Consider the following 25,079-nt stretch of genomic DNA (forward strand, 5'->3'; position numbering starts at 1 on the left):
TCACTATCCACCAGAATTAGTATGCGATAGAAATTAAGCATCAAAAAGTAATAGTATATTATTGAAAGATTCTATTAATTTTATTGAATTCAATATATTTTAAACATCCCTCTTACATGTATTTTTCTCTCCCCTAAGACTCTCTGAACAAATGACGCCATTAACTTGAGGTAATGCATGGAATACTCACAGATTTCATACTATCTATGTATTCCTATTTCACAACATTAACATTTAGATCTACATACATCCTAAGAACTCCAATTCCAAACAACAACCCATAAACCCTTTTCTTTTACTGGTCCGAAAAAACCTTTTAACAAAATCCGAATTATTGTTGATTAAAAAGTTATAAACTTCAAATAAGCGAACAATTTACCTCTAGATAAAAACCGAAATTAAATTTGTTAATAAAACTGTTTGCAATTCATTCCGCACAGAATAAATAATACATCCAGCTGAAGTTGAATTTGAAAAAGTGTAGCAAATACGACCGTTTATTATTAAATTTGACACATAATGGCCCATGAAAACGCGGTAAGAGAACTTAACCTTCCTTACAATATTTTTATTTAGTTCGAGGCTGAGACCTAAATTTCGTGAGTCGACGGTTGGTTATGGTCAGTGCAGTTAAATTATTACAAGTCAACTCTAGTCAGTTATCTCTTATAAAGTAATTGAGTACGTTATATCATAGTACAAACATATTTCTTGCGTCGTTATTACAAAAGAGCTGTTCGATGGAATCACGTTTAGCATTAACAGTAAATGAAAAGTGTGATCAGAACAACCTCGATCTCATATCTAATCGGCCTTTGTGCGGAGGTGAAGACATTGAAAATGTCTTATTTAATTGGTTTTTTGCTTTTCCGTAATTTCTTATTTTCTTGAGATAATTTTTATACAAGCTGTCACAAACACAAAAGTAATGCTAAAGGTCTGGCTCTTTTCATCAACTAGAATATGTACTATTGACTTCAGTTTTAGTAAAAATATTATTTGAACTTTTAAGAAATTTGTCAAAATCCTTGCTTCAGCTCCCATATACCTGTTTTTAATTAGGGTTAAAATTTTCGGTATGTCGAATTCCCTCCTAATTATACATCAATTGCCTCCCAACGGCGGCGGACCTTGAGTGCTAATTACCACTATAAAATCTTAAAGAGTTGTTTAAATAATACAGCCTCACATCACATATTAATCTTAATATTATTCATATATTATAGACACCACAATAACAATAATAATTTTATCGGACTACCCTTCTATTGGTCAAATACAAGACAAACTAAAACTAATAAAGTTTTTCTGGATGATTGCATCAAAAACCTAGACGCACACGAATTTCCAAACATTAAATTTGTTAAGGTAGTGGGAAAACCAAAATAAAATCAGTAAGTGGTCGTTAACATAATTATCGGAGTTGATTTGAACGGGAGGGAACCCGGCTAGTACCCGGGAGGGAATTCGACATCTATATTTTAACCAAAACTACCTGCGCGAGGGAATTCGACATCACCGTTTGAAACGGCAATGTTACACATTGTGATAAATAGTCCAAAAATTACTTCAAAATTGTATTGTTGGTAATGACATCTAGATTGCAAAAGCTTCAGACCCATTCAATAATCTGCTTCTTTTTAAAAAATCAGCAAAAATCAAAATTACTTGTAAAGAATTTTCTTGTATCTACAGTAGTGACATTCTAAACACCAATTTCCACTTTTACTTTTTGGAATACCTTGCATAACAAAGAAATGTTTAAATTAATTAAAATCACCTAACCGAATTCTGATAAAAACCTAACTGTTTTTCCTGTATTTTATCTCATTTGAATTTATTTTTTTGTAACTCATAATACCAACCTTTTCGAAACTTATTATTCTATTTGCTTCCAAGAAAATAACGACGTCAAATTTTAGGAATCTGCAATCGTTTTTCAAAGGATCAAACTATAACTTGCTTCTTATAATCCGTTAAATAATTTTACTACACTTTAAATATAGAATATATAATATTTGTTGTTAAATTGTACTGATTGCCCTGAGCCACGTAGATATTGTTATTGCTTAGTTTAATTTCTTGCTAAATTGACCTTAGTGGAGATTGTTTCTTTCTTCTTGCGTTCACGATTGACCTTTTACTTTAATAGGATGCCAACGGAGAGTAATGACGCTACTCAAGGAACAGAATCAACAAATGCATGCACGGTAATGGTACGGGTACCCCTCCAACAGTTAATAAGCATGCAAACAGATTTACTAACAATTAAAATTAAAAATTTTGAACCGGTACCAAATTAAGCACTGTGCAAAAATCATAAGATAAGCTAAAAGCACTCTTCAGTGAAAATAAGAACAACCTTAAATAGATAGAGATAAAAGGGTGATTTCAAAATCAAATAAATCATTGGTTTCTGATCATATCTGTCATCAAATGAACCGAATTCAATGAAAAACCTGTTCTCGTAATGAGTAATTGTTAATTAATTGAAGATAAACATTCAGGCAATGTGAAACTCTTGAAGAAGTCGGACAATAGAACCGAAAAAGAGAATCCACCGACACGACGATCTATTATGGTCAAGAAGCTCAAAATCGTCAACCAACTGCAAGCGCCCATATCAACAAAGCACTTAACAATATGAAAAGAATCAATAAATTATTATCGATGACATTAAAGAAGGCACTGTTTTTAGATAAATTTGATCACATTCGATGCGAGATTTGATTAGATTAGATTAGATATTTAACTTTGAAATTCTTTATTTAATGTATCTCTAATCTATCACCTTCAGTAGTGATGAAATAAATTGCTGCCCATATCCCAAATGTGACTCATGAAAAGAAGCTGTAACAACACATTTTATTCAAACGTACACCAATTCGACTTGTCAATGAGAACAACCAACAAGAGAATCCTTTATAATGGTAATTCATCAAGGAATAATGTACAATGCATTCAACATAAATATGCAATCAATTAATTGTGTATTCGTACTTACAAAAACTGTGCAGCTCTAACGGACAAGCCGCCGCATATATATAACTGAGTAAGAATAAATAATTTGTACCGTTTAAGAGAAAATTTAATGGAACATTTCATGTGTAACTAAACAGATTTAATTTGCAATAATGAGTTAATACGAAAAAAAGTGATTTACATAACGATTTTCTTTCGTTAATAATAAACGTGCTAAATTCTCGCGAAGGATAACAAGCAGCCTACTGCACCAATTGTACACATATGTAGTATTACATACCTACACGTAACAAACATATACATATTATTCTTTTTGTATTATTTATCGGGAAATTATACTCCAAACGAACCAATCAAAAAAGAAATAGCAACAACCTATTCGATTCATTCGTATTATATTGTAATAAAAACGATATACTTCAGCAGCCCCCGAGAACTGTAGCTAATATAGTTATAAGTTTAACTGATAGGGTAAACGTAAATACTAGCTAGCTTTCCATGTTACATAACACACATTCTCCTTATAATATGAATACGTCTCATAGATCGTTGCATAATTGGTTTATATATGCAATATTTTATTAATGTTGCTACTATACGTATACGAGGGCGGTTCAATAAGTACCCGTGTTTGAAGACGGAGGACGTTCCTGGGGAAATTGGTGTTGTCATCGTGTGCTGCCATCTATCAAACCACGCCAAAACGAATTTCAGACTGATTGATAGGTTAGTTTAGATTTGGCATCCATTCGACTAAGACGTGTTTCGTTATTTTCGCTAAGATGGAAAAAGAGCAGTATCGTTCGGTAACTCGCTTTTTGTTTTTGGATGGGAAAAAATGCGAGGAGATGAAAACAAAGTTGGATACTGTTTAAAGAGACATTTCGCCATCTACGACTACAGTTAGATATTGCCTCAACGAATTTAAACATGGGCAAGGATCCGTTTTTGATAGGAGCGACCAGGAAGCCTGGCAAACGTTGTTCCCGAGGAAATCATTTTACGGATTTTTTAGGAAAGGAAAGAACGATCACTGGACAATACTACAGTGAGTTATTGGACCGCTTCGACAAGAAATTGAAGGAGACACGGACGCATTTGACGAAAAAGAAGATGCGTTTTCAACACGATAACGCACCGGCACCTTCATCAGGAGTTGTTGCCGCCAAAATGCATGAATTACGTTATGAATTTGCTGCCGCACACCACGTACTCACCCGATTTTACTCCCTGCGACTTCACCTTGTTCTCTACCATGAAGAAATGACTAGCAAGAAAGAAATTTAGCTCAAACGAGGAAGTCATCGCCGAGTAAGGGGAGATTTTGGAGAGTTCGACAAATCTTATTTTTTGGAGGGGTAAAAAAATGGCAGGGTCGTTGGGAGAAGTGTATCTTTCTAAAAGAGGACTATGTTGAAAAATAAAAAAACAAATTTTAAATAAAAAGGTGTCTTCATTTCTAACACGGGTAGTTATTGAATCGCCCTCGTATAATAGTCTATTAAGGCCAAGTAAGAGATTTGAACGGAATCTTTAAAAATTATAAACTTTTGTGTGTTTTATTCCAGCTACTAACGTTGGTGGGCGCACTATCCCTACGTGTTATGCTGTAGGATAACGCAGAAGGTCCGTCTTCTAAAAATCGTGAAAATAAGACGGAAGAATAACTTTACATGCATCAAGTTTAAACTAAATTAAAACCTAAACATAAACAAAGCAGAACTTCCACTAAGAGTGACATAGAAAAAATTAATAAAACATGACCGTTTCAAAGAAATAATTTGGGTGAAACAACAACACTACGTGGAAAAGATATTATGAAAATGCGTGCAATGGAGATTTTAGACCGCATTTGCGTCAAGCGGACTTGACTAACATATTTAATAGAAAACAAAACCATAGCATGAGATGTTTTGCTACTGAATGCCACCTACCTTACGGTGTACTAAATCGTAAACATTTTGTATTTAAGTCATACACCTAATTGGAACCATTGCGAGAACTATTGAGGAACTGGCGTAAATTGTAGGCTTAATACTAACAACAATTATGTATTTTTAACAAGAATTAGAAAACGTGGTCATATTTCTTTTAATTGATTGCATATTTANTTTAACAAAGTACAGAAAATGACAGCTAGAATAAACGAGCAATTTCTATGTCAAATGACTCTTTGGTTTCTAATCAAACCTCACATCAAATGATGTCAAAGCTATAAAAAAAAATGCTCCGATTAAAGTGTACAATTAATAATAATTGAAATATTGATATAGCTGCCGTAATCTCTCCTTCCGTACAGTAATGTGTGCGGGTATCAATTGGTGAACTTTTGGCTTCAGTCTTTTCTCTTTATCAATTTATATATTGATTGTGTTTATTGGTTATAAACCGTTGTATCGATGGATTCTCTTCCTCGGTCCAATTGTTTTTTCGGTTAATTTAGAAATTTGAAAAAGGTTGTTAAAGGTGTATGTCTGCAACACGGCGTTGTACGGGTGCGAAACATGGACAGTGGGCGCGGTGGAAAAGAAAAGGTTAGAAGTGATTGAAATGTGGTCTAGTAGGCGAATGATGAGGATAACGTGGGTAGAAAAGGTTAGAAATGAAGAGGTATTGGAAAGAATAGGAGAACAGAGGACTCTATGGAAGTCAATAAAAAATGGGCGATATAGGTTGGTAGGACACCTTCTCAGGCATAAAGGTCTAGTCAGAGACATATTAGATGCAGAAACAGGAGTTAAGAGGGGTAGAGGTAGACCTAGATTAGATTATTGTTCGCAAATAATCGAGGATGTGGGATGTTCTAGTTTTAGGGAAATGCGAAGTTTAGCTCAGGATAGGAAAGAGTGGAGGTACATGTCCAACCAGTCTTAGGACTGACGACCTTATGATGATGATGAATATATTTATAATTTTAGGCTAGAAAAGTGATGGAGAAATCCTCCCAACGTTTAAAAATGTCTACAAAAGGACTAGAAATCAGAGATGAAATTCAAAGCGTCAAATGCATTCCCAAATATTCATTCTTCGACCGGCATTTAAAAATACCAAATATTTTACAGTGTTTAAATAAAGAAAACCTTCTATGAGTAACGAATTTCCGCATTTATTAATATTGTTACGTAACAAGTTATATACCAATAATAAACCTGCGCATTTTGTTAAACAAAACAAGTGTCGATTAATTATGTATCTACCTACTTACATAAAAGAGATACATGGCAATTAATAATGTCTACTATAACGGTTATAAGTGTGTTATTGTAGGCTTCAAATAGCAAGCAATTAAAAAGAGACAATTTGTATTCCCACTTTATTTGCCACTGACTGGTGCGATTATTTGATCTACCGTTTTATAAGTTGTTATTGAATTCGTCATAACAATACATACCTATACATATTAATATCACGGGAGGTACTAATGCCTGTTTACATTTTTTCGTCCGCTGTTTTTTTACAATTTACTATAATAACATAGATTTATTAGTACAAAAACGCTAAACATAAATTACTCAACAAACAAATTAAGTTCTGTGTCTACCATTATTATATTTCTAATCTAAACACAAATATATATATATATAAGAGCAAAATTAATTCATTTTCTGTTTGGTCTAGGTATCTACCTGTAAACTTTTTTGGGAATTTTTATTCTTTGAAGTTTTAAGCGTTTGAAATCTTTAGTGTCTACAAGAAACCAAAAAAACTACCAAATAATTCTTTTAGTCCTTCTAAATTTGGTAAATTTAGAAAATCCAAAAACTACACAACATGAAACTACGAAATTTTCATTTATCATTATTATTATTTGTTTTGTTATATACGTAAGCTATTCTACTAATGACAATATAACTAAATAAGAAGTTCATTTAACTCTTCTAATATTAAAAAATACTTTTAATTTTCTATCTGTTAGGAATGCCTCTCGTAATTTGCAAATTTTTCGTTCCCTAAGAAATACATGGTTGCTGTAGTCAATATATTGAAACTGAAAAGGGCATTTAGAATAGTAATAAACAGTCCAAAGCGGCATTCCTTTAAAGACGAAAGGCCGCTTCGGGCTCGGTCAATAAAATTTTAAAAGTAAACCCTACACAACAAATTGATGACACCGAATTCAACCCGACCGCTCAGCATCACATAAACACAAAGATTTGACGATGTTTGCGTATAAACGTTTTTATGACACTAGGGCAACAAAGTCGAAATAAAATCGGAGCTTTCAATTTCAAACAGGCTACGTGCTACCAGGAAATTCCGAAAAGTATACTATACCTACCATTTTTACCTGAATCGGTTCGTATTAACATTTATTATTGTACCGAAAGGATAAAGAACTAAATATTACACTTTTAGTTTCGTCTTGTCAATAGAAAAAGAAAGGGTTGTAAAGTTATTAAAATCAGGCGTCTATATAAAATGGAATCGATGTTCCATAAAAACTCATAATCTCACCCTTACTTTTCAATCAGAGATATTGTAGAAATTTAACAAAGTACAGAAAATGACAGCTAGAATAAACGAGCAATTTCTATGTCAAATGACTCTTTGGTTTCTAATCAAACCTCACATCAAATGATGTCAAAGCTATAAAAAAAAATGCTCCGATTAAAGTGTACAATTAATAATAATTGAAATATTGATATAGCTGCCGTAATCTCTCCTTCCGTACAGTAATGTGTGCGGGTATCAATTGGTGAACTTTTGGCTTCAGTCTTTTCTCTTTATCAATTTATATATTGATTGTGTTTATTGGTTATAAACCGTTGTATCGATGGATTCTCTTCCTCGGTCCAATTGTTTTTTCTTTTTTAAATCATTAGACAAATGTTTGCGTAGGTATATATAAGTGATCTTAAAGTGTAAATCGTCCATTATCCTCTACATATATATACTTCAGGATTTCACAAAAGAACATCTTGTTATGCTTTTCCATGATTTTGATTTCTAATTCCACAATGTATATGCCTACATTTACTTGGTTAAGTCGTTTTTAAATTAAGGGTAAGGTAATCTTCTCCATTTTCTTTTACCGTTGCAGTTTTTCAAAATCATAAACTTTTAAGAAAAATTAGTGTTAAAGGAGATTTAGACTAATAAACATTAAATCTTTATAAGTTTTCTAACTTATCCTATTATACCATTTTGTTTTCCTATCAATTTCAATTTCAGTTTTTCCTCTACAAGAAGGACTATTCAGGCAACTTCCCTACATATTAGCTCCTCGATAGGTAATTAAGATTCCTCTGATTAGTAAATGTGCACGGTACGTAGCAAAGCTCGTTAGTTGTTGGAACGCCAAGTCCAAGTCTTCCATGTTAAAGTCAGTTAAGCGCGCGCGTCTTTGTCTTATCCAACCAACGACGGCGCTGAGTAGCTCCGGAAAGGCGGGCAGGCGCTTTAGCGCTCGTCCTGTAATGAAAAGTGCGGTATTGCCACGTCTGGCCTAGTGGTACTCGAACCGGCGCACCGGTGCTGCTGCCGGATCACCGTAACGTAAGCAAGGTACGGTTTCAAGCACCGTAGAGACTCCCGCGCCGGCAACGGTGTTGGCATAGACCGTGATCTTGGCATTCCACCTCCCCACCCAGCAAAGGCACCAAAGGCCATGCAACCAATCTCCAACTACATAACACAGCTACCTCATTCCAACTCGCTTGCAGATGGTACCCGCGTTATAAGTGTACGTCAGCGTTTGCCTTTGTTAATTTTGACACCTGCGCCTGAACGATTGTTACCTGATCAACAGGTGGATGAATGCATTTGCAATTACGTCCGTTCGTGACGACGCGGAAAAACGTGCCGTCGGTGCCGCTTTTAGCGTCAAAAGGATGCGCAAGGACGACCTCGATTCCTAACATGAGCCTAAGTTGAAAATAAAACGAAAGGACTCGCCTAGCTTTTTTTTTTGTAATATACCTAAATGACAAAAATCCACCGTATTAGTAAAATGTCCTCCCGATAAACAATCTCGATCTTTAAATCCTTACATGCACAAGAATGCGGATATCTTTTGTACCTATATCCATCTATTTGTAAAACTATAAGATGATCTAATGATTACTTTTACAATGCACTGATAACCGACAGAAAAATACAAGCAGTATAATAAAAAGATACCATCGATAGCAAAATATAATACCATCTCGTAGATGGACGCAGATAGATACATTAATTAATTATCCAAACAACCGGCTCATCTCAATTTAATCTTAGGCGCCGCTACCCGTTTAAACCCAATTCTCTCCAACTCAAAGTATTTACCCCTAAAACCTTCAACACACAAACACGGCGAAGGGTATGGATTACCTCAGTAGTATTTAAAATTTAATGAATCTTGAACATACAAATTATGGCTTAGAACCACGTCAAGGCTGGAAGGAAAATAAGGACGTTTTAGGGTACATTTCAATTATAAAAAAGCAATTAAACTTTAGAAAGAACATAGACTTAATAGAAATTAAAAAAGTGTTTTCAATGAAGCATCTATCCAAGCATTTATCTATAGGTACCTGTATACCAAAAGAAAAGTCCTGGCTCATTTACTCATCAACCCCTAGGCTAAACCCTTGGTTTCATTGATGATGTACCTACATAAGAAGTATGGAAGAATATTTCGAAATTCAACCCCTAAAGTGATGAAAAGGGGTGGCAAAGTTGGTATGGATCATGTTTGTTTGTGGTCAGATTTACTTGAAACTTGGTTTTAATGATATTTAATATAATTATTCAAACACCTACTTCGGCGTTTTAAAAAATCCAATCTCTGACAGGATGACAAGAATTGTGTTCAGTAATGCGGGCTGGTTACGGTTAGATTTTTTAGAAATTTCATTTACAACCAAAACCCGGAAACAAAACATACATCTAATAAGTAATCCAAATTTGTACCATGTTTCTATAAGACGTTCTTTAAACAAATTCCAAGGAGAACAATTTGTACACGGTGCCTCAACAAACGCTGGTAGGCTCGTTAGACTTATTGTACCTTCACTTTCCCTATGATCCTTCTCAACCAGACAGCGACCAAAGAAGCGAAGATCTCGAGAGGAAAAAGAGAACAAGCATTTCAGGGAAACAACTGCGACTGATGCGGCGCTATAGGCGACTTTTTGAAACAGGTACATGGTACATATACTATACACTCGCTATTATAATAGTACCCATGCAGTGGATAGCCTACCTACCACTTAGTCTAAGGTACGTGCCCAGCTAGCCATTACGGATTGTTACGCAAAAAGAACATCGTGTTCATGTACGGGAACAGGTAGTGGGTACTTAGCAAGCGAGTTAGAATAGGTAACCTCAACAGGTCGCACGGCGACCATGGGCTTGTCGTGGGTTTGCGGGGAAGGGGGCCATTACAACGGTTCACATCGACTGGTACCCTAGCGGTCATCAGTCTTAGCTAAGACCTCGAATAACGAACACGTGGTACCGTCAATGTCAACCCAATTCTTGGCACTTATTTATTTATATGTATTTACGTACTGTACAGTGACAGCTTCCTTACGAACTTTACCGAGTTGTTAAACGCGTTGTGGCCCACCGAGTACAACAAACAACCCCAAGGTACTCGACAAAAAGGTACTTTCATGTGTGATTATATTTTTTCAGTGCCGTTTTCCGCACGCACGCAAGTGCCTAAATATGGATAACTTACTGTTATTATTAGTGTAGTGGTTTACTGCAGGATTATAACATTCCGTTGTTTAGTGCGATTTTGTTTTTTCGTTTCGTATAATAACGAAATTCGTCCTCCGCGATGCCGAAAATATTCTTGATCAAAAACAGACTGCATCAGCAACAACTGCGCTTGTTGGAATCGCAGAATGCAGCAGCTAACAAAAATTCCTCGGAACTCGGAAATATTCTTGGAAACGATCCACACCAACCGCTTCCATTAATCGTGCCGAAAAAAGACGGTGAGCAAAACTTCCTACAAATATACTGATGTGTTTTATTTTTGTAACATTGCTTAGTTTTTAACGCCCTAACAGATTCTGTTTGCAACACAAATACGTTGCACCTAACCATGGGGTACACAGTACATTGCTCAAATGTTCGTTTTGTTCATATTTTCCCCGTAACTCAAGCCGCACTGCATGCAATTCGGAGCTACAGCGGTGAGTTCTAGCGGAGACTTCAACGTTCGATCAAGCGAGAAACCCTCTTACGCCAGCTTGCACCTTACGCTTACTACGTTCAATTAGGAAGACGCATTACTATCTTCCAATGAATTCTGAACGTTAATTTAATTAATAAGTTAACTAAGAACCCAACCAGGTTCATGTTTATTTCTTTTAACGCTATTTATTGTTTTTTATCTTGCATCTATTATTTCTTAATTCCAAAAGAATATAAGTTACCCGGCAGAATTCAAACAATTTTAAAATCTTGATTGTATGTTTTATTATTTATGTACAATTCTTAAGTACCGATAGGTAATTGTACCTATAATAAGTTCCTTAATAACAAAAAGTCAATTTACATCTAATTAACCTAACTTTTATTAGTTATACAACGACCGATATAAGAAAAATTATTATAACTAAATAGATTTTTACAAATTCCTTTTTAAAAACATGTAAACAGCAATTGTTTATTGATTATCTGGTGAGTCCTAAACTACTAAGAGGTCAATGTCTATTCGACTTTTAGTTTCTTTTAATGTATAAATGAAGGAATCGGCTTTACCTAACGGCACTCAGTTTTTATCTTTATAATAGCACTTTAGCTTTTTCCTTAATAATAAACTGACCGATTAACTTTCATTAAGACCACTCCAGTAGCTTCAGGTAACGCCCAAAGGTAAACTATACATGCAATCGCTAACAAAACTATTTCAAAAGCCATTAATAGTTTGTATTATAACTGTACTTATTAAACTGATTATTTAGATTGTTTTCTATATTGCTTTTTAATGGACCTAGCAGAATATTTTTTAGAGCTGAATCTTACATAAGACTTTGATAGCTATAGGAATAGGAAACACTTCTAATATCTGTCAGATAACTAACTAAATTATTCTTTTTTATACGTTAATATTCACGTTTTAGGTATTTGGGCTTTTAAGAACCATAAGAATTAGTCCAAAAAGTAGAAAATCAATATAAATTTAGAGTCTTTATTTCATGTTGTACGAATTGTAAATTATTTACTAACTGTCTATTGCAAGAAGTAAGGTAGTAAAACTACAAAACCATTTTAAAGCTTTGAAAAAGTTTCTTTAACCTCCACGAGTCGATAGAAGAAATTGCCTTGAGTTATTATTGTTATTATAATTGGTATTATCGGGTGCAACACGACTTAAAATGCCTGATTTGCTGTGTTCTTGAGTTATTTATTTACAAAATTACGGATGTACTGCTTCAAGACCAACACGATTTGTTGTCTATCCTCTGTTTCGAAATTAGAATACAAAATGAAAATAGCTTATAGGTACCTATTAGGTACCAGCCGAAGCCGGTGCTTTCGTTAATGGCATTTTAAATTTGGTAAGACTGTCCAATGTCCAGTGAATCAATTTATGGTCTCATTTTTATTTCGCTTTATGTAAAACCTTCATTTCGGGATATAGTTGAAGACACGCATCAACAGAGACTTGATCCTTTAGATTGTTCGTGATTTATTAAAAGAAAAAACACGATATTGACAGCGAATAGTACACGATGAACGAATTGGATTGATTCAAAGGTAAAATATTGTTACCTCCGTAATCTCTTATCTTATTATCTGTTTTCTATTTCGTTCTTTGTCTGGTAATATCCCCCAAGCGTCCTTGAATGGCAATTTAACTTATAAAAGTAAAATTAAAAATAGGTTTCAGACCTATCCCCGACCATAGACTAGTGGCAAGTTGAAAACCGAACATAGTGGTATTCTTTTACTTCCCATTAAGGGGTAGCATCACCTTTTGAAAAATGTGATGTAATATAGAAAAATGAGTAGAAATACTCATTCAATCAATCATCTTTTCATATAAATGGTAATGTAATAATAAAAATCCAATAAATGCAATTTAAATCTTTTGAGCTTTGCTCAAAATATTTTGAAGATTCGAGGGGAAGGACTACGGGTTTCAAGGAATCAGGATACATTTTCAAATAGACATGGTTAAAAAATATTATAGGCACATTCTGCCACCGACAAAGAAGTACTCCTACATGAGATCAAGTTTTGAGCTTTTATTTTCCAAACGTCAAAAGTCCTAATCCGAATTGCTTTTTCTAAATAATTCATTCACACAAAAACTAGAGGACAGAAATTTCTTTTACGAGTTCAATAACTACTATTTTATTGTCTAGTATAAATCTAACGATAACAAGTGTTTCGATACGCATTGTGACGCTTTTCTCACCTTGCTCTGTTGCAAGCAGCTGCAGTAGTCGACCTCCAAAGTCCGATTTAGAAATAAAAAATGACGTCTACAAAAATGCACCCGTTTTCTTAAGCGAATGACATTGCATTTATTTCACTTTATACAAAGACACCAATTAATTGCCATATTTACGCGAAACCGCGTAAGTAAGAATAAAACTTTACACGCAAATTTCCACTTTATAGTACCTACAGTATAATTATGAGAAGCGAACAGAATCAAAATCATTTCGAAGAAACACTCGAAGAAATAAAAATATTAACAAACTTGTATTTCATAAATTCCCCACCAATTGAGGATAATTTACTTAGATAGTAGTAAAGGTCAAAACGGGCAAGGGTTACAGAAGGGACGATCAGGAATTCACGATCTTCTATTTGACCGATAACGCGGCTATTTCCGCGGAAAATGAGAACCACTTGCAAAGAAACCTGCAGCTCTTCAACAATAAAACAACAGTATAATTCGATGTAAGGTGGAAGTGAACCAGAATATTGTAGAACAAGTACCTGGGAATCGAACTATCAAATTTCGACGATATTGAAAATGAAGTATCACAACAAGTTATAAAATGTAGCAAAATCGCAATCGCCACCTTATGAAGAAATAAACACCTAGACATAAACACGAAAACAAAAATATATGAAAGCACCATAAAACCGATCGTGACCTACACGGCGGAGACTTAGACCTGCCACATCTAAAACAAAAGGAACCCTGTACGGCAGAGGGAGAAGTGAAAATATAAGGAGACTATGTAAAATGAAAAATATTACAAAATGGACACACAACAGGAAGAGATAATGGAATGCACATGTAAAAAAGGCCAGTATCGCCTGTAGGATGAAGTCAAGAACCAATACCCTTGCAAAAATTCACCCGTATAACTATGTGGCACAAAGTCAAAAAAAACCTAAAAGCATTGTTGCAGAGGATGCCTTTATCACTATTGACTTTTAAGTGCCTCTATACCTTTCCACCTGTCCGAACAGATTGAGAAATTAATTATTGACAATTCACTAGCGTTTCGGCCGCTGGTTGGGAGCTTCTTCAATGTAATTGCGTATTGTTTGAGAACAACTTTGCAATTATCTACTACTTCCCTGTCACTTATTCTGCACCGTTTGTCTTATTTCCTTTCCACTTCCCTGCACTCATTCCCTGTTCCAAATTTGGTAGCCTTTTTATTTACTTCTCTCCTTCTAAATATCTTGGTGCCCTATCCGCTTACCAGTCCTTGACTTCTTCTACTTTTTTTAGATGATCTCCTCATATCTTTTCCCTGCAGCTGTTCATCATCAATTCTCCTATATTCCTTAAACCACTGCATCATCCGTTCCTGATTGATTTTAATCTCTTCAAAACCCTCTCCCTTGATCATATCTACTTTTCGTCCCTATTTGCAAAACCTTCCTCCTACATATTTACTTCCAGATATTTCCTTCTTCCAGCGTTCCAAACATCTCCTCACATTTTTATCGGTTCATCCTGCATCATCCCACATTTAGTCTCTTTTCTGATAAATAAAATTGTTTTTTAGTTGAATGAGTTTATAATTGTGTTGTTTTCGCAATCTCATTGACCAATGCAGAATCTGTTACTTTTGTGACACATTAAAGCGTAAATACTGTAACGCTATTTAGGTTACTGTTCCATGCCAGAATTGAAGTCTCTTTGAATACCAACTTAAATTAAAAGAATTCGTTCATTAAAATTACACATATAAAAGTTCCTGATGATCTTGAGATTAATACATATTAGTAAACATTTTGAATTGTAAATAATATCGGAAATAAACTTCATTCTGCCGAGTTTTTCTGAAATACCAGTGATGTCTAATAAATAGAAGATAAATCACTGACTAATATGCACGATTACCGATAAGCTCCACACATAAAAACAAGAAAATAGAGAATAATTTGAAGTTGCTCACCAATTTATGCATGGCGCAGGTAAATAATTTAAATTTTGTCTTTAAGCAGTAGGCAGCCCACACAAACAACTTGCAGTAGGTCGTTTTAAAAAAACTTGAAAGGATAAACAAAAACAAAATGTTTCGGCTGAACAAGAAGCTTCACGCAAACTAAAGATTCTTAACAAAGATCGAACAAATATTACCTACATAACAAAAGCCTTTTTCGTCGGTCAGGTTGTTGTGGTCTCGTACGTTACCACGTTGTTGCAAATTGGTAAACGGTCCATGATGATGCCAAATGTACCACCGCGTCGTTGCGAAGCATTCGAAAAATGTAAACAAAAAAGGGTAAGTGTGGCGGATCGACTTCCAAAAACGTCACAAACAGACGACGAAATAACCTTGAAACGTTATAGTTTTTACAGTACGCGACCACGTTACGGCTACACAGCTATGGCCAGTAATAATACGAATGCACAAGGTCAGCGGGCAAGTAATTTAAAAAGAACAATGCTCCATTATGCCGGCCATATCGCGTTACCTGCGCCATGAACGAGCTTTCTTATGTTTTGACAATGCCTGCCCGTTCGCTCCTAAAGCTCGCCGTGCTTTGTTTGCTGCCATACATTCAACCGCACAAACGCGAACGTACGTAACAGTACACAGGGTAATTTTCAATGTTATTACGATCAAAACCACGTAAATTATTTCTACCTAGAAGTAGAAGTAGAACATCTAGCGGAAAACCTTCCAAGTTCCATAATTTCTTCTCTCATTCACCAATTTCACAAGTCGGAGCTTTCATTAAAAATTTTACCTATTTAGAATCTTCCCCATACGTTTTAGTAGGTACCGTTGTAATAGAACATCAATTATCATCATTAGATCGTCAGTCCTAAGACTGGTAGGACGTACCTCCAGTCTTTCCTATCCTGAGCTAATCTTCACATTTACCTAAAACTAGAACAACCCACATCCTTAACTATTTGCGAATAGCAATCTAATCTAAGTCTACCTCTACCCTTCTAACTGCCGTTTCTGCCTCTAATATGTATCCGACTAGACCTTCATGCCTGAGAAGGTGTCCTACCAACCTATCTCACCTATTTCTTATTGACTTCCATAGAGTCCTCTGTTCTCCTAATCTTTCTAATACGTCTTCATTTCTAACCTTCTCTATCGACGATATCCTCATCATTCACCTGTAACACCACATTTCGAAGGCTTCTAACACCGTCCATGTTTCGCACCGGTACAACGCCACGCTCCAAACATACAACTTTAACATTTCTTTTCGAATTTCTAAATTAACCATCAAGAACATTAATAGAAAATTTAAAATGAAGATCAGTTATTTCAGATTTGTCAATCAATCCTCCCTCCACATGTATCGTATTACTTACCATGCACCATTATGCCACTTGCGTAAGTACTGTCGATATATAGCGCGTTTCCAACTCAAGGTCGTAATCATTATGACCGTTCTGTATAGCGTTCTACCTACCCGACTTAACTGTACTATGATGTCATCCCGACGCAGGCATGCGGTCTTGTGAAAACTCATTTTGGCTGTACATTTCTATGAATGTATTAACACACATGTGCTGTCTAAAGCAACAGATACATATATTTAAATTATGTATTAACAAAAATGTTCTCATCGCATCGACACATGCAACTACTTTTCATGACTGTGAAAAGCTAATGGTTTTGCTGTTACGTCTGTTACACACCTGTGACGACAGGTGGTATTTGGAAAATAAGGAAGATTTTCCTCGGTTGCACAAAATGCTGATAATTAGTCGTGGGAAATAACATGACCAGATCTTTATTGTTTTTATACGTATTCTACACTATATGTATGTACCATGAGTTTAGAGTTATTGTTTTTTTGAAACATTAATTTGAAAACAATGTACTAGCTGCGTTAAATTGTTGTTGTAAAAAAGATTTCCTTATAGCATTAAAAATTTCTTAGTGAATTTTTTTTTGGATTCACTCTTGCTGCAAGTAGGCATTAGTCCCACTTTACTTCATATTAATTCTTAATGAGGTTTTTATAATGTTAGGTCTTTTGAAATAAGCAAAAAATGTAATGTAATGACTATGAAATAAAGCATATCATCATATTTTTATATGGTATCCTAAACCAAAAATACTAGTGAAAAATTAGCATCAGAGTTAACTACTGAAAATATCCATTAGCGAAACAGATAATATGAAACCCAAACGTGTTTAAAACTAATCAAATAAGTTTGTAAACAATTGCACGCAAAAAATTGTTTAAATAACATCTACGAAAAAGATTTTAACCGTTATGTTACTTTGAATTTTAGCTTCTCATTAATTATATTCAGAAATCAGATTATCTAATTCATTAGGTTTAACAAGTGGATTAAATATCTATATTATAAGTTACATTGAAGATATCTATCAGTAAATTGAAGAATAATGTTACAAATGCCTCATTTAAATAACCAATTTATAGCCGGTAAAAACCCAATAGCATTAACTTTTTCAAACTCGGGTTCAACTTTGGGATTCAACATTATTGAAAATGATTAGAAAATTGAAATCTATTCCTTGCAACCTTGTTTGTTTCTGTGTTTCGGTGCTTTTTATCAGTCATTAATATTTTTCTTAATATACTAAATAAGACCACAATTTAAGTCGGAGTAAGTGGCCGAAGCATTTGTAATTTTATGTTTTTACACGTTCTGTATTATGTACACCTTCTCTTCTAAACAGTCAATACTTAATAGGCTACTAAGTTACCAATTAGTAGGTGCTTACATAAGTTATTAAAATATTAATTATTAAGTTTAAAGTTACTAAATAAGTGCTTAAATTTCTAACGTAAGTTACTAATATTAGTTTGTCATTTCCTACTTTTTACGTGACAAAGTAAACGAATCAATGCGAAACGTAGTACTTAGGTAACACCTTAAAAGAATTTTATTTTACTTGGCAACTTCCAAAAACTGCAATTACGTAGCTCCCATAGTAATCCACTTTTTAAAAAAATTCTAATAGTAATAAGACTGAATAATGATTCAATTAGAGCAATTGGATGTTGTATTTATCGCTAATCGACCATAACGTTAGATTAATCAATAAAATTGTTTCTTTAATTATGCAGTCGATAAGCTAAGGCCCTTCAAGCATATCTGAAGTCATTTATGTATTATACATAATATACACTTACCTACCTAAGTAATATAATAGTAATTAATTTTCTTTGGTTAAAATTCTGTGTTCCAGAACCATTAAAAAATATGTATTTCCATCAATAAAATAAAACTGTAAAAAGTACGCGCCCAAAATCCTCAATAACTGTCAGAAAAAAACCTTGTACTTCGACTACTTTAATTCACACCTCGGAAGGTCAAATGTTATTGTAGTAAATATACATACAAATATAGATATAGGTACGAGTGTAAGTACTGTACTTCCACCGTTTTGGCCACAATCGTATTTATCATAATAATTACTGAATGATTATGATCTGATACGCACTGTTATGTTTTCGTTTGTAAATAATTCCGTTTTTTTTTTTTCGTTTACGATAGAATTAAAAATTAATTAGCATGAAGGTAGTTTCTCCCAACTGGTGGCAACGGCATTGGTTTTTATACTAAGCCATTTCTTTTACTTTTCATAAAATCGAGGTCTTTCTGACCAAAACAATTTGCTTCCATTATTAGCTAGGCATACCTGTAAGTTGCGGCGCGCATTCACTGAATTATAACCGAGCGGCATAGCCTAGAGGTTTAGACCACTGCTTATGATGGGGAAGACGCCGGTTCGATTCCGGGTGTCCGTCTGACTTAGTCCAAGTTTTTCTGTGGTTTCCTTGAATCGCTTAGGTCAGTAATATTCGACAAATTTTCTTCATTTCGTCCGTCTCATCTTTCCCACCAAAACCACCACCCAACCATCCCCACGTTTCCTAAAAGCAGGCTAAACAAGACCTTGCGCCCTAGCTTTCGACGTAATCCGGAAGGACTGCCCGCCCACCAGTATTAGTGGATGGTTGGAATGAAACACCCAAAAGTTTTTCATTTTTACTGAATTATATTGACCTTTATTACTTTTATTTGGACCAGGTCCCTTTTCCACAGCATTTAGTTAAAGCGTAAGGATTCTTGTTGATAATTTCTTAATTATATTATATAATTTCTATAATTGTTCTATTTCTACAACCACATTAAAACGTTACGTCTATGACGAACTACAATAAATCGTATGCCTGGTTAACTAAAAAGCCGGACTTGCGCACCGAGGACTCCGTAGGTCTATAAATAATTTGTTCATCACGGAAATTTGTCCTCGACCATTTTTCCGCATTTTCCGAGAATGTTTTAAGTATCACCAAAATCACTCCCCAAAATTCTAGTTACTTTTTTCCTTATGACATATACTGAACCCTAAAAAGAACAAAACTCCGAGATTGTTCGCTGATAAGACAATTCATTTATCTAATTGCATAACTTGCGAGACTTCTCGTACCAACGTCGCAGTCTCACATAAAAAAAGAGACCACTAGTTAAATATTTTGTTATTCTTTTGTTTGCATCTCAACCTACATGTTAGCTAGCTCATCATCTACATACGGCCGCCATAGCGTGTATCACTTATACATTATGTTAACTATGTAAAAATAAATAATTTACACGGCTGTAGATTTATGGAAAAAAATATTAGTGTGTACTGTAGCATTTACAGTGATCAAGTAGGCGTTTCCATAACAACATAATAACGACAACCTTGCGTAGAACGTAATGGAAATGTTACAGTAAGGTCAGTTAGTAAACCAGAACCGCCGTCTCTAATTAAGAAACAGTTGTCTGTAGGTACCTACATATTGTTGGTCGGTGATGTGTACTTAGACATAACACCTGAATTGTGTCAATATTTAAGTAGCATTTATATAATAAATGATTTACAATAATGCTTCTAGAAAATTTTTGGGATATGTACATTGGATAAGCAAAAACCTTCCAGACCAGCAAATAAAAAAATTAAAGGGTCTATGGTCCCATCCTCGATAAAATCTGTATTTAAAATCCATTATTTTAATAAATTCGTGACAATTAAATTGAGAAATACACTAAGAATGTCTTCATTTGGGCATTGAAAACATCACAAAACGCCTTCGTGTTACCAAAATCGCCATTTACTTGCAAGAAAACTAAAAGATTTGAAGGCATGTATTTATTTTAAGAATTTAATCCCTTGATAAAATGCAAAAATTATTCTAACACCTATCGATATCTATTAGTTAAGTAACTCACTGTAAAAAGATTGCTGAAGTTACGTATTACAAGACAGATTCATTACACGTACATGCCATATCTAATGACATGTGTGAGAAATTCTCAGTAAATGAACCCGTGAGTTGGGTTTTATGGCAATGAAAAATATCTAATGGCTTTTTTGTATGAACAATTAACGTTAAGAAGTCGTGATTTGGATATTTTGGGTATTTTAGGCAAACCAGTAACATCGAAAGTAATAATACTAATTACTTTTTGATTCGACATTGAGATGTCAGATATGGAAATCTTCAAAGGAATAACCATGTAAAAGCTTTAGGAAATTACAACACATATGCATACAAATAAATATATACTTTAAGCACAAAAATACGATCTTGGATTAGGGTGTCAGACAATATAAGAACTTCGTTCGTGTTGTCTTTTCCTTCCGTAACCTTACGACCCTACCCTAGTAGCTTTTTAGATACATCTTTTCTACATTTGTTATCAACCCCTACAAAAATAATATTCCTCCCTTTTCGGTCAGAATCTATTTGCCATAATTATTACTAGTTCCGATTGGTAATCAAGTTTACAAAACGAATTAACATTAAAAGAGAGAAATCTCGTGGAGGACCACGGCTGGAATGGAAAGTGTGTCACCTATTTTATTGACAAAGGGCCTCCGGTCTTTTCACGCTCTAATAACACCGGTAACAACGCTGCTGGCAGCAAAGTTGAAGGACGAATTTCAACTTTACCTTGCCGTGCAGCCAAGGAAGGGGATATTATCTTGTTAGCGTAACATCCAGGAAGTTTTTTATATAATAACACTACAACGCCAACGAAATAAAAAGTGATCTTGAAGGGCATCGACGCGGTCACAACGAACGAGCCGAGAAGCAAGAGTGAAAGTAAAAGGGCCTTTGAAAATACCGTACCATTGAAGAGCATTTAAAATACCGCACTGCAACACATCAATCATATGACACGGACATCATTACCCAACGGATTCATTGGAAATTTCGTAGGTTTATTAGGTATACGAGGATCCTTAAAAGAAAGTTGTGATTATTATCTATCTTGTGATAAAGATTATGGAAGTTTTCATCTATTTTTAGGTAACTTAGAATACAAAAAAGCTAAGAAATATTTAAGAGATTTATTTTCGTACTAATGACGTGAAGATTTTGATAGCCAATTCTGTCGTTGATCAGTAATTTTTTATTGTGAGATTTAATTTACTAAAATGAACAAGTAAAAGTAATCAAACGACTTTTACTAATGCCACACAGTTCTTTGGAAATCATAAATTTTAGACATTTTCATAATGACTCATTTTTCCGGTAAGATTTGTCATATATATCATAAAATATTCTACTTTTAATTATTCATGTGAATCATAAAATCTGCCGTTTTTAACATTTATTTGCCCCAATAAGGTAAATCGAAGGAAATAACACTGGCGCAATGGATTTCTGCAAGGAATTTTGCTCAGGTAACAAAATAAAAGTAGCTATTGTTAGCGAAGAGGTCCATTTTCCGTGCTATTTTGTTGTAATTGTTGACAATTTTCTATATGGGTTGTTGCCAACACTATTGTGTCGCTGTGTCGAAACCAAAGATCTTTGTTCGAAGCTCAGTCGTCACTATTAAGGATACTGGCGACGACAAGCGATGAAATAAATGTCGTGTGGCATATCGTCTTTTACCACAGTAAAACAGCCGAAAAATGAATGCAACGTTAAGTGCCCTGAGGTTGGGTAATAATTATAAAGGTATAAATTTAATAGTGTCAAAAACGATAACAATATTGAATGATGAGTTTCTGTAGTTCGTGAGAGAGAGAGGGGTCATCATCTATTACTTGTATACAGCACTATTATTCTCATAGATCGGCGGTGTGAACTCCTATTTTTATTGTATTTGTACCGCGGTAATGCTCGAGTACTTACTGTATTTTGTTATGAGATTGCCTTAAGTAAAGTAAGACCAGATTAGCTTAACCCAGGTCATATTTAAAATGTTATTAAATACAAAAAAACCAATTTGATCTTAATGTTCTTATCCAACAACATTTTCATTTTCATACAAATTCGTTTCTAATCCGCAGCTTTTGGAACTAACAGTATCTGTATTTGTATTGTGGATTGGTTAGTAGCGATTTACTTGTATACTGTATATTCTCCACATACTTTTGCCATTTGCGTTACGAATAATAAATAATTATTCAAACCGCAGCTATTTAGCTCGCGCACCAATTTATTACTATTCACATTGTGTTTACCTTTGATACGAGGAAATGGAATAGATTGAGGTCACAGGAACATTTTTCGCTTGATCCGTTGCATGTTCGCTGATAAGTTTTTTCTCATTTCAATGGCACCTCTGTGCGCTTTACCATACGCGATGAAGAAACCGCACTTTGAAGCGGCCCTTTCACCCAGTCCACGTTAGCAAAGTATATTATATATACTAAAACCTGTCAACTATTTTCTATAATACATTAATATTTTATAAAATGCATTTACAGTAATTAACTAATACTTATAGAAATTAAATTACTTTACTTCAATAATTCATATATTTCTTTATTTGTATGCGCGTTCACGTGTTATAATTCGAAGAATGGCAGTAATGAAACTTTCGTTCTTGCGTTTTCTAATTAAATAATTAAAATGGTAAAAACAATATTAGGCGCCCATAAATTCCACCGACAGTTATAGAAAACTAATCGTAAGGTAAAATACCTAAACGGTGGTCGGTCACTTTTTTAATAAATAATTTAAAAGGCCTTCTAAATTAAAACCGATTAACTTAGTTAAGGATTTTGTTTGGTAAGTAATGACCCCTTTGAAACGTGATACACGATTGTAATAGGATGCTAAATTATCATAATATAAATAGATAAGGCAATTTTGTGGCTTACATTGAGAGGATAAAAACCGTTGAAGCAGCAAAAATTTCAAGTACGTTATTAATCAACCGGAAAGAATTTAATTTAAGCCAGGGCTACGTATTAAAAACAAGATATTTTTATTGATAACTAAAATACTAGGTACCAGATATTTTGGCTTTTACCATATATTTAAAACCATAAAACTTTTTTATGCTAAAAATGTCTGAAGGGAATCCTTTAGTAAGGACAATTTCGAAGGATCGCCTATATACACGGTGACCACCCATTAGAATATTTCGGAAACTACTTCGATTCGAATTTTGAAAGTTTGGACAATAGCATCTATGTAGCACTTCCGGTTATACCGACAGTTGACACCAACTACTTAATTTTAAATGGAACACCTTGTATATTACGACGGTTTTGAATTCTACTTATGATTTTAGGTAGACTTTTATAATTTCTACTTCTTAACTTTACACCGTTTTCGAGATACTAATTTTCTTTAAAAACAAATATCACAGTACAGTAGGTTCCGAAATATTCTAATGGGTAGTCACCATGAGACACCCTGTATACAAAAGCGTGTGACTTCGTTCTTAAAATATGTATTCTGAAACTTAACAATCAGACCCCAAAAATAATTACATATAAGACAGTAAAAAAGTAGTTTTCCATATCTCTACTTCTGGAATTTAAAAGGCTCGACTAGATTTTATTCATTAGTATTTACATGTTACACACAACCCCGTATATGAAGTCGTTTCTCGAAATTAACGCTACCTGAACGTAAAAAGCCGTAAATCTTTCGCAAACAACAGTTAGGTACATACCTATTACATTACTCCTTCGACGCTTATAACATTAAAGTTCAAAGGAAATTGTCATAGTGGCCATGACACGATTAGGAAGCGTTTTCATGGTTATTGCAATGTGAACTAACCAAATCATGATTCGCTTTACTTGTCAATGTTTATGCTTAATGAAGAAAAAAGTTCATTTTTTGTTTATACCAACGTGAACACAATAAAAAACTGCAAGGTCTCTTTTAACAAACGTATCTATTAGTTATTAGTTATTTTATACATTAACGATATGTATTACTGCATACTAAATCCAATATTCAAGCAAAAGAGGATTATGCTACGAAAAATTTAAAAATAATAATAATAGTAGTATATTTTGTTACCAAATCCAAAAATTTCCCGCTTCAACCGGTTACTGAAAAATAAACGAAATCTAACCTTACCACAATATTGATTTGTTGAAAGATTTATCACGTTATGTCCAAACTATAGACTTCTTAAGTAAAGTAAAGAACTATTTTCAAAATTTTATGTTCAGTTTCAGATAAGGAGGGGTGGAGAGGAATGGCCAATTTTCATCAATTTTCTTAAATAATATTAAAGCTCTTTATTCTAAAAATTATAAAAAAATTCATTTGAGACTCCTACAACATACCCTTTCGTTCCGTATGTCACACGGCACAGTTTATAAAACTTTTTTTTAATTTCCTATTGGCCCCCTAAAAATGACCCCTTCTTCAAAATTAATTTATTTACGTTATGCGTCCATGTTTAGGCCACAGAAATTCATGTGTATGTACTAAATTTCAACTTAATCGTTCCATTAGATTCGGAGCAA

The 25,079-nt window shown here is 34.2% G+C and overlaps 1 protein-coding gene across 3 annotated transcripts in view; it reads left to right on the forward strand.

The window, feature by feature from the left end:
- Positions 1–10,366: 10,366 nt before the first annotated feature.
- The window catches only part of LOC108744852 (transcriptional regulator ovo), a 29,587-nt gene continuing 14,874 nt past the window's right edge, over positions 10,367–25,079 (forward strand). For 2 of the 3 annotated variants that reach the window (XM_018480806.2, XM_018480808.2), the window contains exon 1: positions 10,368–10,907. In XM_018480806.2, coding sequence (XP_018336308.1) covers positions 10,748–10,907 — 160 coding nt within the window. In that variant the 5' untranslated portion in view covers positions 10,368–10,747. Of the gene's footprint in view, positions 10,908–25,079 lie in introns of all 3 variants that reach the window. The other variant, XM_018480807.2, reaches the window with a different exon arrangement.

This window comes from Agrilus planipennis, unplaced genomic scaffold (genome assembly GCF_000699045.2).
Source record: "Agrilus planipennis isolate EAB-ADULT unplaced genomic scaffold, Apla_2.0 scaffold35, whole genome shotgun sequence".
NCBI lineage: Eukaryota > Metazoa > Arthropoda > Insecta > Coleoptera > Buprestidae > Agrilus > Agrilus planipennis.